This window comes from Tachysurus vachellii, chromosome 10, assembly GCF_030014155.1.
Source record: "Tachysurus vachellii isolate PV-2020 chromosome 10, HZAU_Pvac_v1, whole genome shotgun sequence".
In the NCBI taxonomy this organism is placed as follows: domain Eukaryota; kingdom Metazoa; phylum Chordata; class Actinopteri; order Siluriformes; family Bagridae; genus Tachysurus; species Tachysurus vachellii.
In genome coordinates this window covers 16,336,971-16,349,827 of record NC_083469.1, presented here as the reverse complement: position 1 = coordinate 16,349,827, position 12,857 = coordinate 16,336,971, and the positions used below count along the sequence as shown (strand labels likewise).

The 12,857-nt window shown below is 39.4% G+C and overlaps 1 protein-coding gene across 1 annotated transcript in view; it reads right to left on the bottom strand.

The window, feature by feature from the left end:
• Positions 1-1,402: 1,402 nt before the first annotated feature.
• Positions 1,403-12,857, bottom strand: part of crim1 (cysteine rich transmembrane BMP regulator 1 (chordin-like)) — an 82,295-nt gene continuing 70,840 nt past the window's right edge. The window contains exons 12-17 of the mRNA XM_060879922.1: positions 12,242-12,457; positions 10,315-10,536; positions 9,984-10,172; positions 8,280-8,393; positions 6,962-7,149; positions 1,403-6,143 (exon numbers count right to left, since the gene is read on the bottom strand). Coding sequence (XP_060735905.1) covers positions 5,967-6,143; positions 6,962-7,149; positions 8,280-8,393; positions 9,984-10,172; positions 10,315-10,536; positions 12,242-12,457 — 1,106 coding nt within the window. The 3' untranslated portion in view covers positions 1,403-5,966. The remainder of the gene's footprint in view (positions 6,144-6,961; positions 7,150-8,279; positions 8,394-9,983; positions 10,173-10,314; positions 10,537-12,241; positions 12,458-12,857) is intronic.

Below are 12,857 nucleotides of genomic sequence, written 5' to 3'. Positions count from 1 at the left end.
TATATATATATATATATATATATATATATATATATATATATATATATATATATATATATATATATATATATTTGCTGCTGTAACAGAGAAATTTCCCCATTGTGGGACGAATGTCTTATCTTATCTTATCTTATCTTATCTTATCTTATCTTATCTTATCTCATTCTCTAAACCTGAGGCTCAAATGCTCAAATCAAAATATTTAAGGAATCTAAATATTAAAATGACTCCCAATCCATATGCTCTGCATACAGTACCATATGTGATGGAAATGGTGAACAGACATCACATGGTTGTAGATCTGAAAGACCTTCTGATTAGGAGCACAGGTAAATCCTGAGTTATATCAATTCAAATGTCAATTCCTTCCCCTTAGGTTGGCTTTGGTACGCAGGGGGGTTCAGTAACCATGTGTCATTGCAGTGCTAGGGTCTGTGCACAACTGACTCTGGGTGAACAGTCGAAAGAGCAAGCAATGAGCAAAATGAAGCTTTGACTGCTATGACTGAGATTTAGTCATGAGAAGATTTTAATCCTGGAATGTTATGCTATATATTTATATATAGTCTAGGAATACAGTCTAGGAATGGCCAGGTTTTCATTTAACTGAGTTGTGTACTGTATATAACATGTGTCAAATAAAATCTTGAAGCTTGGTTGATTGAAAGAACAGCACTTGTTGATAGTTGAATTTTCAGCTTTGATCCAACTTGTCTCTGTGGGTAATTTTCATCCTCAGCAGGAAAAAGTAATAATTCTTTACTTCTCTTCCTCAATAAGGTTCCACCCTCAGGACATGTTATGATCCCTTGGGACTTTAATAGATGTCCAGTAAACATACATCTTGAAAGTAAAGAAGCAGAATGGAGGGTTATGTATGAAATGGTGTTTCTAAGGCCACCAGGGCTCTTGGGGAACTCAGGATGACAAAAACAGCCAGAGGATGAAGAAGTAGTGTGGAACATTTATGGGTTATTTATAGGATACTCACATGGGGTCATGATCCTGAGAAAAAAACATGGAAACGAACAAATAGAAATCACCAGTTTCAGTGGAACGCTCTCTGGAGGTTGTCTGCTTAGTCAGTTTCCCTTGTAGTCGGGTTTTTTAATACATTATACATTATACATGCATTTCCACCACTGGGTTTGATGTCTCCATGACTACAGCAAAATTCAACAAGCTACCGCTGCAATGTCATGATGACAGGAAACGTTCTCCTTTTCAGATTGTGAATTATTCATTCACACAGCTAACATAACAGAACTGCTTTTGATTATGGGACCTTGAACTGCTTTGAGGAATAACATGAAGAAACAGAAATAAATAAAAAAGACAAGCAACAATGACATGAGGATGACTAACACACCTGCTTTCGCAAATCAGCACAAAAGGCAATAACTATTTAAAAAGTATTTATTGTGCTGCGAAGAAACAAACAAAATAATACAAGAAATTGAAAAGATCTGCTGTGCTACAGGAATTCTGAGTCAAATCTTCATCTACCCTCTTTAGAAATCTGCAATATCATTACCAATATCAACAATTCTTACTGTTTTTTTTTTTTACATGAGCATACAACACCAGTAGTATACAAAGTTAAAAAAGCCTCTGTGTGGTTTTTTTTTTGTTGAACAGACTGAGTAGGAAGGAAGAGATCAGGTGAGAAATGTCTCTAAATTTATTCAGCTTACTTAGTGGAACACAGGACCAGGCCTGCCTTTTTTTTTCCCAAATGGAAAGAGCAGCGTTCCAAGAGAAGAGTAAAATGGGAAAAAGGGGAAAACAGCCTAACAGTGGAGGATGAAGTGTGTCCCATATCATCAAATTTAACCATTCTTAAAACGTTTGTTTAGAGTCCAAGACAACACTAAAACTGTCGCATGATTTCAGCTGTGTCTTTGATTAACATTCGTATATATGCTCAATGGTTCTGCTTGTAAATAAATTACGAAGGTATTTAAAACAATAAATTAAATCTTAAAAAAAATTATACCTCTTTCCAACCTTTTTTGTCTGTTTTTTTTTTTTTTTAATTTTTATTTTATTGTGGCGAGTGACACTCAAGTATTTACAACAATACTTGAAGGATGCACTGAAAATTTTTTAAATAAAAAATAAAAGATCCTGCGAGACCCTATGAACAAGTAAAAGTGTTGAAACTACAATCAGTCAACAGAGTTCCTTAGTCATTAGTTAAGGCCACAAAGACAACCAAAATTCTATACCTCTGCACCGAGACAGACGTTTGATTTGATACGATAGGTAGTAGTGGTGTATCTAAATCCTGTTTAAGAGGATTTACGTTGCTTTGTAACAAGCAGTGCTGAATTTAAACTTGAAATTGAGTTGCATATTGACTGTAATGCTTTCATCAATTTTAATTCAGCTTACTAAAAAATTGTCATATCATGATGGAATTCAGCTTTGTGGCTTTAGTCTACAAAACAGTTGTTGATGTGGCTCTGTTCTACTGCTTGTTTATCTTGAGTCGCCGCACTGGCCGTGACTGAGAGTCAGAATGTTCAATGAGCGGTAGTGTTTACACGGTGGAGAGAAGCTGTGTGATTTCACCAGAGGGAAGCAGGTTTATAGCTCACTCTCTGTGTAATCTCTGAAGATAAAGAGTAAATATTCCCATTTTGTTCAGTCATTTCCCCTTCACAGTACTGCATCACGCTTACATAAACTGTCAAAACTAGTGTGTGTCTGTATCTATGTATATATATATATATATATATATATATATATATATATATATATATATATATATGCAAACAAACACACGACAAACTGCTCACTGCTGCCCTTCAAAGGGTCCCGCAAGGTTTTAAAAACACAAAAGGGCAACTTTTTCTACGAAAAGCATTTGTTAGAAAAAAAAAAAACAAAAACAAAAGAAAAACCCAGAGGTTACTCATTAAACTATATAAAAGTGCCAAAAGTATAGTTCTACAAACATTATCAGACAAGATATTTTAGACACAACCAACAAGAACTAGCTTTAGAGCCCTGGCCCTCCCCCGCTTCTCAACAGCATTTGGTTCGATCCATTACTTAACTTATGACCTATGACGGAATCTGCATAGGGTATGCACCCTGCATAATGCCTAACAAGCATCCATGTTTGGGATTCGACTTGTGTGCCGAGGTTCTAGTAGTTTTAGCGCCTGCAGGGGCCTGTGACTGAGAAAAACAATGGAGCCGCAAACCGACAACTCGCACTGTCAGATCAATAGAGAGCAAGGAAAGGAGCAAAGAGACATGACCTGCAGTTCAAATCTGTTTTCAACATGCCCTTGTTGACTTGCACTTATCACCTATGTGAGTGTCTACTTGTAACATAAGGGTTGGAGGGAATAATAAGAAGTATATCTTTTAATTAAAAGGCACTTGTCCTTGGGAGCACAGTGCTGTTTAAGCGATTTACATGATCACTTTCCTCCGAACTGTGTGTAGTTCTAACAGCTTGCCAAGTTAATGAGTGTATTTATGGACATTGCCACATATTATCAGATATATTGTACCTATTGGAGCATTTCCATGTGCTTGTTTACTTGCCAAGTGCCAGCAGTGAAGTCAACACCTTGTGAACGTGACCCCAGTTGTGTAGTTGTAAAATACCCAAAAACAACAACAATAACAAAAACAAAACCTCTAGACCATGCTTGCCATCTCTCTCCTTCTCATCTGGTGGACTTGAGGAAGTGGCCTTGTTGTTGTTAAATCTGCACCATCAAATCAGTATGTATTATATAATATATATAATGTTTTTTTTTATCTTTTTCTACTGGCCTTCACTATGGCCAGAGATCAGTCAGGGTACACAGCATTACTGGTCAAAACAGTAGTTGAGTTCAAACATGTCACAATGTGGCTGAATCCAGCAGAACCCAGCATCGTCACCACAGTATATTAATAATCTGAAAAATCTGTTTGCTCAAGACAGATTAGCTCATTGGGTAAAGGAAATAATTGCATATGCATATTCAAAAGCAGGTCAAGAGGCTGTGTGACATAGATGTTTGCCAGGTTCTGCTGTTTGAGACTCATCAACTTAAAACACTATTAACACCTCAGCAAGTAAACAAGTACACCATGAAGGTCCTGCATTTACTCACAGGACCACCGGGACATAAGAACAGCTCTTTAAGTTGGGCAAATCAACACGGGACTGTTGAAAACAGTGTTGAATTGGGTCAGTTGGAGGACCTCTCCATTCAGAACAAATTAAAAAAAACAAAACAGAGGAAGGAAGAAAGAAAAACCAGTTGAAAACAAAACGACAAAATAGGAAACAACAAATAGAATGAGATGTTTGTCTTTTTCTTTCTGTCTCTTCTTTTTTTCTCGGTGGGTCCGTCTTTCGACTTACTAACATAAAAGCAAGGCAATGGAATGCCTGTCGTGATCAGATTTCCGTAGATAGAAATATCTCTTTTTTTTTAAAAACTCAGTCATAAATACATTCAGTTAGAAAAAAATGAAACAGAACTTTACAGGTGAAGCAGAATCAATGTGCGCATGCATGTGCGTTTGTGTGCACACACGTACATACATGCTAACACAAACATACACACACATATATACTCACACGATATCTCATGTCTATTCATTATAGTGTTAATATGTACATAAAATGTTCCTATACGGTGTGTAGGATTTTAAAGCCAATTTGGTAGCAGAGTTGTTTTTTTTTTCAAGCAAGGATTAAAAAAAGGTGCTTTTCAAAGCATTTTAAAGCCTCCAGAGAAGGATGCTGTTTCATTATCTATAAGAAACGGGAAATTGATTAAAGAGCATTTTTGGCCTTTAACAAATGTCCTCTAGCAAAGTCTTTTTGTCATATGGTTTGATTGTGTTTCCTTGCATGTTTCCCAGGTATGTGATTGATACTACAGCTCAACCTGTAGAAAACAAGACCTACGGAATCAAAGCGAAAAAAAGCAGCACTTGTAGCATAGACTCATCAAACCAGTATAACTACCTCTTATAATTATCCCATGTAACAACCCTTTATACTCCCTTTCTCACAATGTATATTGTTGCTGGGAGTGTGAGAAAGCATCTATTCACTCTGTCAAAGAATAAAAAAAAGACTGTAATGTGAAAGGGGGAAAAAGCTTAGAATTGTAAGCAGAGAGACCAACACCAATCCACCTAAGCAGGAACATCAAATTTCAACTGAGCTGCTCTTTAAAAAAAAAAAAAAGTTGAGCCCTGCCTTTGTAAGAAGAGGGAAATGTCCTAGCAGGTCTGCTCCCTCATTCTTTTTCACCTTGTTTTGTCTGTCTTTCTCTTCTCATGTCTCACGTTCTCCCACATAGTCCAGTATCTTCTCTACCATGGAGACTTATCCCTCCCAGAGAAGCTTTGGTTCAACATTCACACCAAGCACTTGATTTGTGTCTCTTTCTTTTTTTTTCTTCAAAAACATTTCAAATAGCTTTTTTTTCTGTGTAAAAAAAAAAACAAAAAACAAAAAACAGGAATGCACAAAAAATATCACTTTTCAAAAACACCCCAGTCTGCCCTAATCCCAAGTATGTATGTTTGAGCTCATTAGCCTCCAACCACAGACACACACTTACACACACACATTCTCACTATAACATACACAAAAATATCCCAGGAAATGCACTCAGCACCTCCCATTCAAATAAATACAGTCCTGCAGTGACTGACTTGGCAACATGATCACGTCCTGATGAGACCTTCAGTCGTCTGCGTGCGGTTTGGAGTGGCATTCGATTAATGTGAGTATTATGATTATTGTGTTTAACCAGGGTCTTAACCCTGTTCTTTTTTCTCTGCTTGGTTGCACTGTCCATCACTGGATTTTCTTAGCCATGATAATAGCTTTTTAATTCTAGGTCTCTGTTAATGTGCTCTCTAGGTTTGGCGGCTGACCCCAGTCTCTCTGTCTCTCTCTAAACTCTCTCTGATTGGTCGCAGGCCGCTCTCGCTCACGCAGTCTGGTAGAAGTTGTCTGCCTCCAGGTTGTTATGTTTCTGCATGCTGTAATAACCACTGTAGCGTGAGTCGGGGTCGGCGATGCGCAGCATGCGCTGGGAGCTGTCCACCTGTACCTTCGTCCCTTTCTGGCAATCAACGTATACCAGCTGGTTATTCAGACACATGGGCTAGACCAAGAACACAAAGACACAAGAATGGTGAGTTATCTCACAAGTAAATATAGACAAGCATTTTATCCTGATCACAAGTATTTCATAAATCAAACAGTTAAACAAACGCAAGCTCCTAGGTTTGAGACATGAGTTAACCCCTCAGTGGCTGGGTTGGTTCTCTGCCAGTGAATCAGTCCCAGGCCACAGCAGTGAGAGGTGAGAGCACAGGACCCTGCTGCTGGACCAGCAGGAAACAAGCTCCTATACTATGTAATGATGAGTAAACCTGTTTTAAGAGGCACTGTATGTCTCAAGAGGTGGACAAATCTGTCACCGTGCACCCAGAACAAGCAGACATACCAGTTTCTCATTCACAGATGCCCAACAAAAAGGAAGGATAATAATCACTCCACACACATGTACATACATCTTGTCAGTAGTCCACTGTTTAAAAGTATAAATATTTTGCCCTGTTGTGCATTACTTAGTTTCCTGAATCATTCACCTGCTGCAATATGAACCATGGCTGAATTTTTTATTTTTTTTGCTATGTATATTTGTGTGAACATATGGATCTTTCTAGAATCAGGAATACATTTCAGAATGTGGTCAAACTCAGCAGAATAGAGATTATTAAAAAACATTTTACAGTACCCAGGAATCCCAGGGTTTCAAGGTTTGGCTAATTATTCATAGTCTCTGTGCACATAATTATTCTGTTACATGTTTGATTGAAATGAGGCAAACAGTACATAACTGTAGATCTTCCTCATTTGCCTGGTGGTCTAGCTATGAATTTTATGATTTGTCCAATTTGATTCTTGCACTCGTACCTTAGATTGTGTGGGGTAGCAAGGCACATGCATCCACTGCTTCCTCTGATTGACTAGTAGCAGGGTGGCGATAGTTAGCACCATCATGAAGATTGGCAAAGCCACCCAGGCCCAATGGAGGCTGGCATCCTCACTGCGCACTGGTGTCTTCCCGTCCAGATACGGCATCTGCAGGCTGCCAAAGTCCCCTGCAAAATCACACACCAATTAGTAAGCAAACAGACAGAAGCAAATGCGCGCTTATCATACTTTGAATCTTTGAATTTAATTGACATCACATGATGTACACATTAAAAAATAAAAAACAGAACATATTTAACACGCACACACAAACACACACACACACACACATATATATTTATAAAGAACCATCACACCACAATCTGTTGCACATCCCATTTCAAAATCATAAGAATTTTACAAGGACGTGTCACCGCTTTGCTGCTTTGAAGACTTTTCACTACATTTTGTACTGTAGCTATGGGGATTTACCCATTTAGCCACAAGGGCATCACTGAGGGAAGACTCTGATGTATGGAGATAAGGCAACGCTTGCAGTAAGAATTTTAGTTCATCCCAAAGGTGTTTAGCTGAGTTTAGATCAGGACTCTTCGGAGGTCTGTAGCATTCGTTCGACCTTGTGACTCAATAACTTTCTGGAGCTTGCGTTGTGCACAGGGGCTTTGTAATGCTGGAACTGGTTGAGGCTATACACCTCAGCTAAAGTGAAGGGAAAACAATACTACAGAATACAAAGACAATCAAGACAATCTTGTCAATTCCAACCTTGTGGCAAAAGTTTGGGGAAAGAACTTTGAAACAAAATTAAGTGATGCTCAGATGTCTTCATATTTTGGCCATATAATTATAAGCTTATTAATATGCATCATCACTAATAAGATTTTGGAGTTAATACTTTCAAAACGAATAACCAACTTTATATCAGCAAATTAGGATTCACTTCGTCGTCTCTGTGCAGGATGTTATTAAAGATGAAATCAGTTAAAGAGCACTACAATATACTTCCATCTAGAATAATCAGATTCATTCTGCTTTAGCAAGTCTTTCAAATAACACATAGAGAAACTAACGCATTTCTAACGCATGCGATTCACAATCCACCTGCATCCTGCAGACAACGTCAACATTCGCATCAATGGAGTTTAAACGCACACCTTGGACTTCTCGTCTGCTACATAAAAAATTACAAACTGCCATAGAACTGGTGTCAAATGTAGCAGGAAAATGACTGCCACAAATGTGATCATGTGTTTGGAATCCCTTCATAATGTGGTTAAAATTTGTATTGAACTCTGACCTCTAAACTGGGGCATGATGTCATTCTCGCTGTGTGTAGGCCACGCAGGTCGATGTTTCAGTCTGTCTCCATGCTGGTCCGTCTTCTCTATCGGTATATTAGTGGGGACTGTCTCTGCAACAGAAATGCACAGTTTCATTTCCAGTGTTTAAATCCATACTATCCAAGAACTATTGTCTTTCTATTGTCTGTCATAACATGTTGAAAGTGACCCAGTCCAGCCAGTGCTTTCTGAGTATTCACCAACCCACATTCACTAAAGCCTGATTCGATTACACACGTCTTTATGAAGGAGAGAAAGAGAGAGTGAGACATCGAGAAAGACTGACAGTTGTCTCAATGGAAAATAAAAGAATAAAGCTGCAGAGACCAAGTCAGCCATGGCTTAGTCTCAGCCTCAGACATAAAACACCGGTTTTATCAGTCTGAGTAGGAGACAAACTTTTCATCATCCTGACAACAACAGCGTGAGATATAGTCACTGGATTGGAAAAAGTTTGTGCGAGTCTCAGAATTCAGGTTGTTCAGTCTTCGGCTGACTTGCTTGCGAGACTAAGCCTTAGTAAACAATCTTTGTATCCTATGTGTCTTTTCCAGTGTCAGTAAAATTTCCTGTAAAAGAAGGCCATGTCTGGTCATGTTAAGTGACAAAAAACTACCAGTTTACATCTGTCTGCCTTATGCTTAGACATTTTAGACATCTAAGAGCTACAGTATGTGGCACATTTGGATTGTATCGCAATGACGGTACAACAGTACACAGCCAACTCTGTAATCAAAGATAATGTTCTTTTAATTCAGTTCTCTGTTAATTATTATTAGGATAAGTTTCCCAAATATCCTACTATGGCATTCCAGGAATAGTGATATAACAGCTTCACTCAAAAGGTCAGCAGTCTAGCAGTGCTTGGAGTGAACACACAATGTGCTCCTGACAATCACAGACCCTTAACCTCTGAGCCATTAACCTGTTTATTTTACTTGTTTGGAAACTTGAGCTTTTTCTCGCTTGGTTCATTAATACAACAATCATGGTCGAATCAGCCTTGCTGAGACCACGTGAACCTGATTGGAACAGAGTTACCTAATGTCTAACGTAGAGCGTTTGGCTAGATAACAGTGCTAACACGTCTGTCGATGAAGAATGCCGAGCATGTCATGGAACTCTTCATATTAAAATCATGTACACTCGATTTTCTCCTGATATACAGTAGGGGAATGAAATGATGTGCTGAACAATTCCTGCTCAAACTGATGAATTATAAAAGCTGTGGTAGCTCAGTGGTTAAGGTGTTGGACCACTGATTGGAAGGTTGTGAATTCGAATCACAGGTACCCCAAGCTGTATTTACTGTATTGTGCCCCTGGGCAAGGCCCTTAACCTTAACCAGTTGTGTAAATGTAAGTTGCTCTGGATAAAGGTGTCTACCAAATGCCAGAAATGAAATTATAATGATTATTATAATGAATGCAAAGCTTCTGTCTTGATGATTGAGCACTATGAACGGACCCCTGGAACATAAACAGGCATTCGCAGATGACCTATATAAATACATTTTAGTACGCATTGAAATTTTGCCTATATTACGCTATAGTGATGCAACCCTGTTTCTGAAAATGTCCTGAAATGAATCTGCATATAAAATAGGTGTATATAAAGTGCACATGATTGTTCACACACTGAAGCTTTGTGAGGTAGCTGACCTGGACACAAGGGACAGCAGCTGCCCTCCACTATGACGGGCTGGTGGCAGGGGAGGGCAGGGCAACTGACTGTAGAGCACAGCGTCTGGCCCTGCAAGCAGTAGCAATGTGTGCAGCTGTCAATGTCCCAGCGCTCCTCATCCACAAATGTTTTCCCGTTGAAGTGGCACACAGCTCTCGGTGTAGCATCTAGCAGCAAGAAACAGATGTTAAGAATTTCAGCTGAGGATGGGTCTGAAGACTAACAGCACAGCAAAGCAGCTTCAGCTCTATTTGCTCTATAGTACAATACAAACAGCCACAAAAGAATCTTGACATGTGGGATTAGTACCTAGGCAATAGGGGCAGCACTGGCCCTTGCGCAGGACAGGCCGGGCACAGTTAACCGGAGGGCAAGACTCTGAGAAACAGCTGATGACTCCATCCACACACACACAGCTGGAGCAAACGTTGGGCTTCCAGGACTCGGCTGCCAGGAATATGTCCCCCTCCTCGTTGCGGCAGTAGCTGGGCATGCTGGTGTTGCTGGGAGCTGGCGGAGTCAGAGGCTCATCTGGAAAACAACAACAGAGATCATGTTTATAAAAACACAAATCAGTGACCTTTAGGTAAATTATCTGCACGGTGTAAAGCATAAATCATAAACAACTTGGTTTTAAACAAATATGAAATATGGCACAATTATACAGAGATCAGCCAGCGAACCCGCCGAGCCGTAGCCAGGAAGACGCACATATTGAGTGACCTTTAAAAAGCCTTTAAATGTGCTCATGTCTTTACTGATAAGCCTGCTGTATCTGCTTTTGCAGCTCCTGTGTAGATACAGAGCTTATCTCCAAATAAAACATACATTCCTATCTTCAGTGTATATATATCTTATGTTTCTAAAAGATCACTTACAGGATTACGATGGAGTAATTACGAGTAGTAATTAGGAAAAGCACCAGGACACGGACACGGACAAACACACAGTCGTTCTGGTCTGAGATTGATTGTCACTTGGTGAGCAAATATTAATGTACTATAATGACCAACACATAACCTTCTCCATTTTCTTACTTAAACCGTTTAGCTAAATTATTGTTTGATCAACAGATGTGTCAAATAATAACGGCTGAAACGATAATCGCAATTGTTTTTCTCAACAGAGATTTATTCATGAATATTTATCATAATTATTCAGCCAATTTAGGAACAAAATATTATTTGCATAATATTAAGAGAAAAAAAAAACAATCAGTTCCGTGCTGTGCATGATAATGCTAAATTGATTCATATCCCTGGATAAAAATACAACTCCTCACTTACTTAATGGCTTATTAATCATTTTAGTTACACTCTAAATAAATATGTGAATATATGTCATATGATTTAAAACACCAGTCACAAAAAAAACCCAACGCATCAACATGACATAACATCCGCTAATTAGTTCCCTTCTGATAAGTAACACATGATAAATAGTTCATCCCTAAAGGCGACCCGTGTTGACGTGCTGATAAATGTACGCCTGCGTCTGCATCTCAGCTTGCCACCTAAACTAAAGCACCAAAGCAGAACCTGTAAAAAGTTGTTAGAGCACAAGTGACTGTGAACATGTTTCCTAAACAAAGCCACAAGCCTTCACCGTTCAGTTCCCTCATGTTGCTCACGCTCCACCTGCCTCCATGCGTTTGATTCAAAGCCCATCAATATTCATGAGGCCTCGGTGAGAGCGTCAGCCTGCCTGCAGATCTTTATTCTCCTGTTCCAGCTGGTGAGCACTGACTTATCTCAACACGGAATGATGTTGAACAGAGTGACCAGACTGGAGGAAATTAATCTGTTTGCACGTTTTCCAGCTTCGGCGTTATCACTGCATCGTGCTGAAACATCTGTAAGCTTGCAATGTTCCGCCTCCTCCACAGAGTATTTGTAAGGATTTGCGTATTCGGTATGCACACTCATCTTTTTCATCTTTTTCTTCATTCCTTCAGACTTGTGGATTAGTATGTAACAACACTGCAGCTGACAACAAGACACGCTGTTTGAGCAACGTGCCTGTAACTTTAGCATGACCTTGATGTGACATTTCTGTTGTTCTTACAAACCAATGAAAGGCTGCTTGTAGTGCAGGAAGTACAATTGCCTTGCACACAGTACTATCAATATTTATTTCTCTCCTCTCCAAAAGACATGAAGCGGTACATTGATATAAACACCTGTCAGCTTTCGACAATGAAGCACATAACAGGAGCAGGGGTTGTGGGAAATCTCACCTGGGCAGTGTGGACAGCAGGAGTCCTGTGACCTGACTGGGCTCTGGCAGAGAAGAGGAGGACAAACCTCGGTCTCGCACAGCACACGGCCGCTGTGGCATGTGCACTGTGTACATGAGTCAATGTTCCACGTCTCTCCTTCCACAAAGTACTCTCCACCCGGGGCGAGACAAACGGACGCCTCGCTCAGCTCCGGCCTGTGAGAGCCAGACTCATCTAGACAAGACCAATACATTTTAGCACGCTTCACTGGATTTTTTTTCCAGACACCCAGTCACAGACCCAAAATACTTGATGAAAAGGAAAATATCTATAAGCAGTGCGAAATAGAGAAAAAAACACGACTGTGTCTGTGAGACTACAAAGCGTACGGCAGCATTCTGTAATTAGACTTGTGAGACATAACAGTAACAGTTTCCCTATATTAGCATACACCATCTTCGACTCTGATTATATTATGTTATGGTTATGAATATGTGAAGAAATTGTGGACCAACACAGAACCTAACACATACTTGTGGGGAAATGGTCATCATCAGTGAGTAAAATTCACTAGTTCAGTGGCTCATAACACAAAACAAAACTACCTTTCAGCACAGTGGGTAATAGCAGTAGT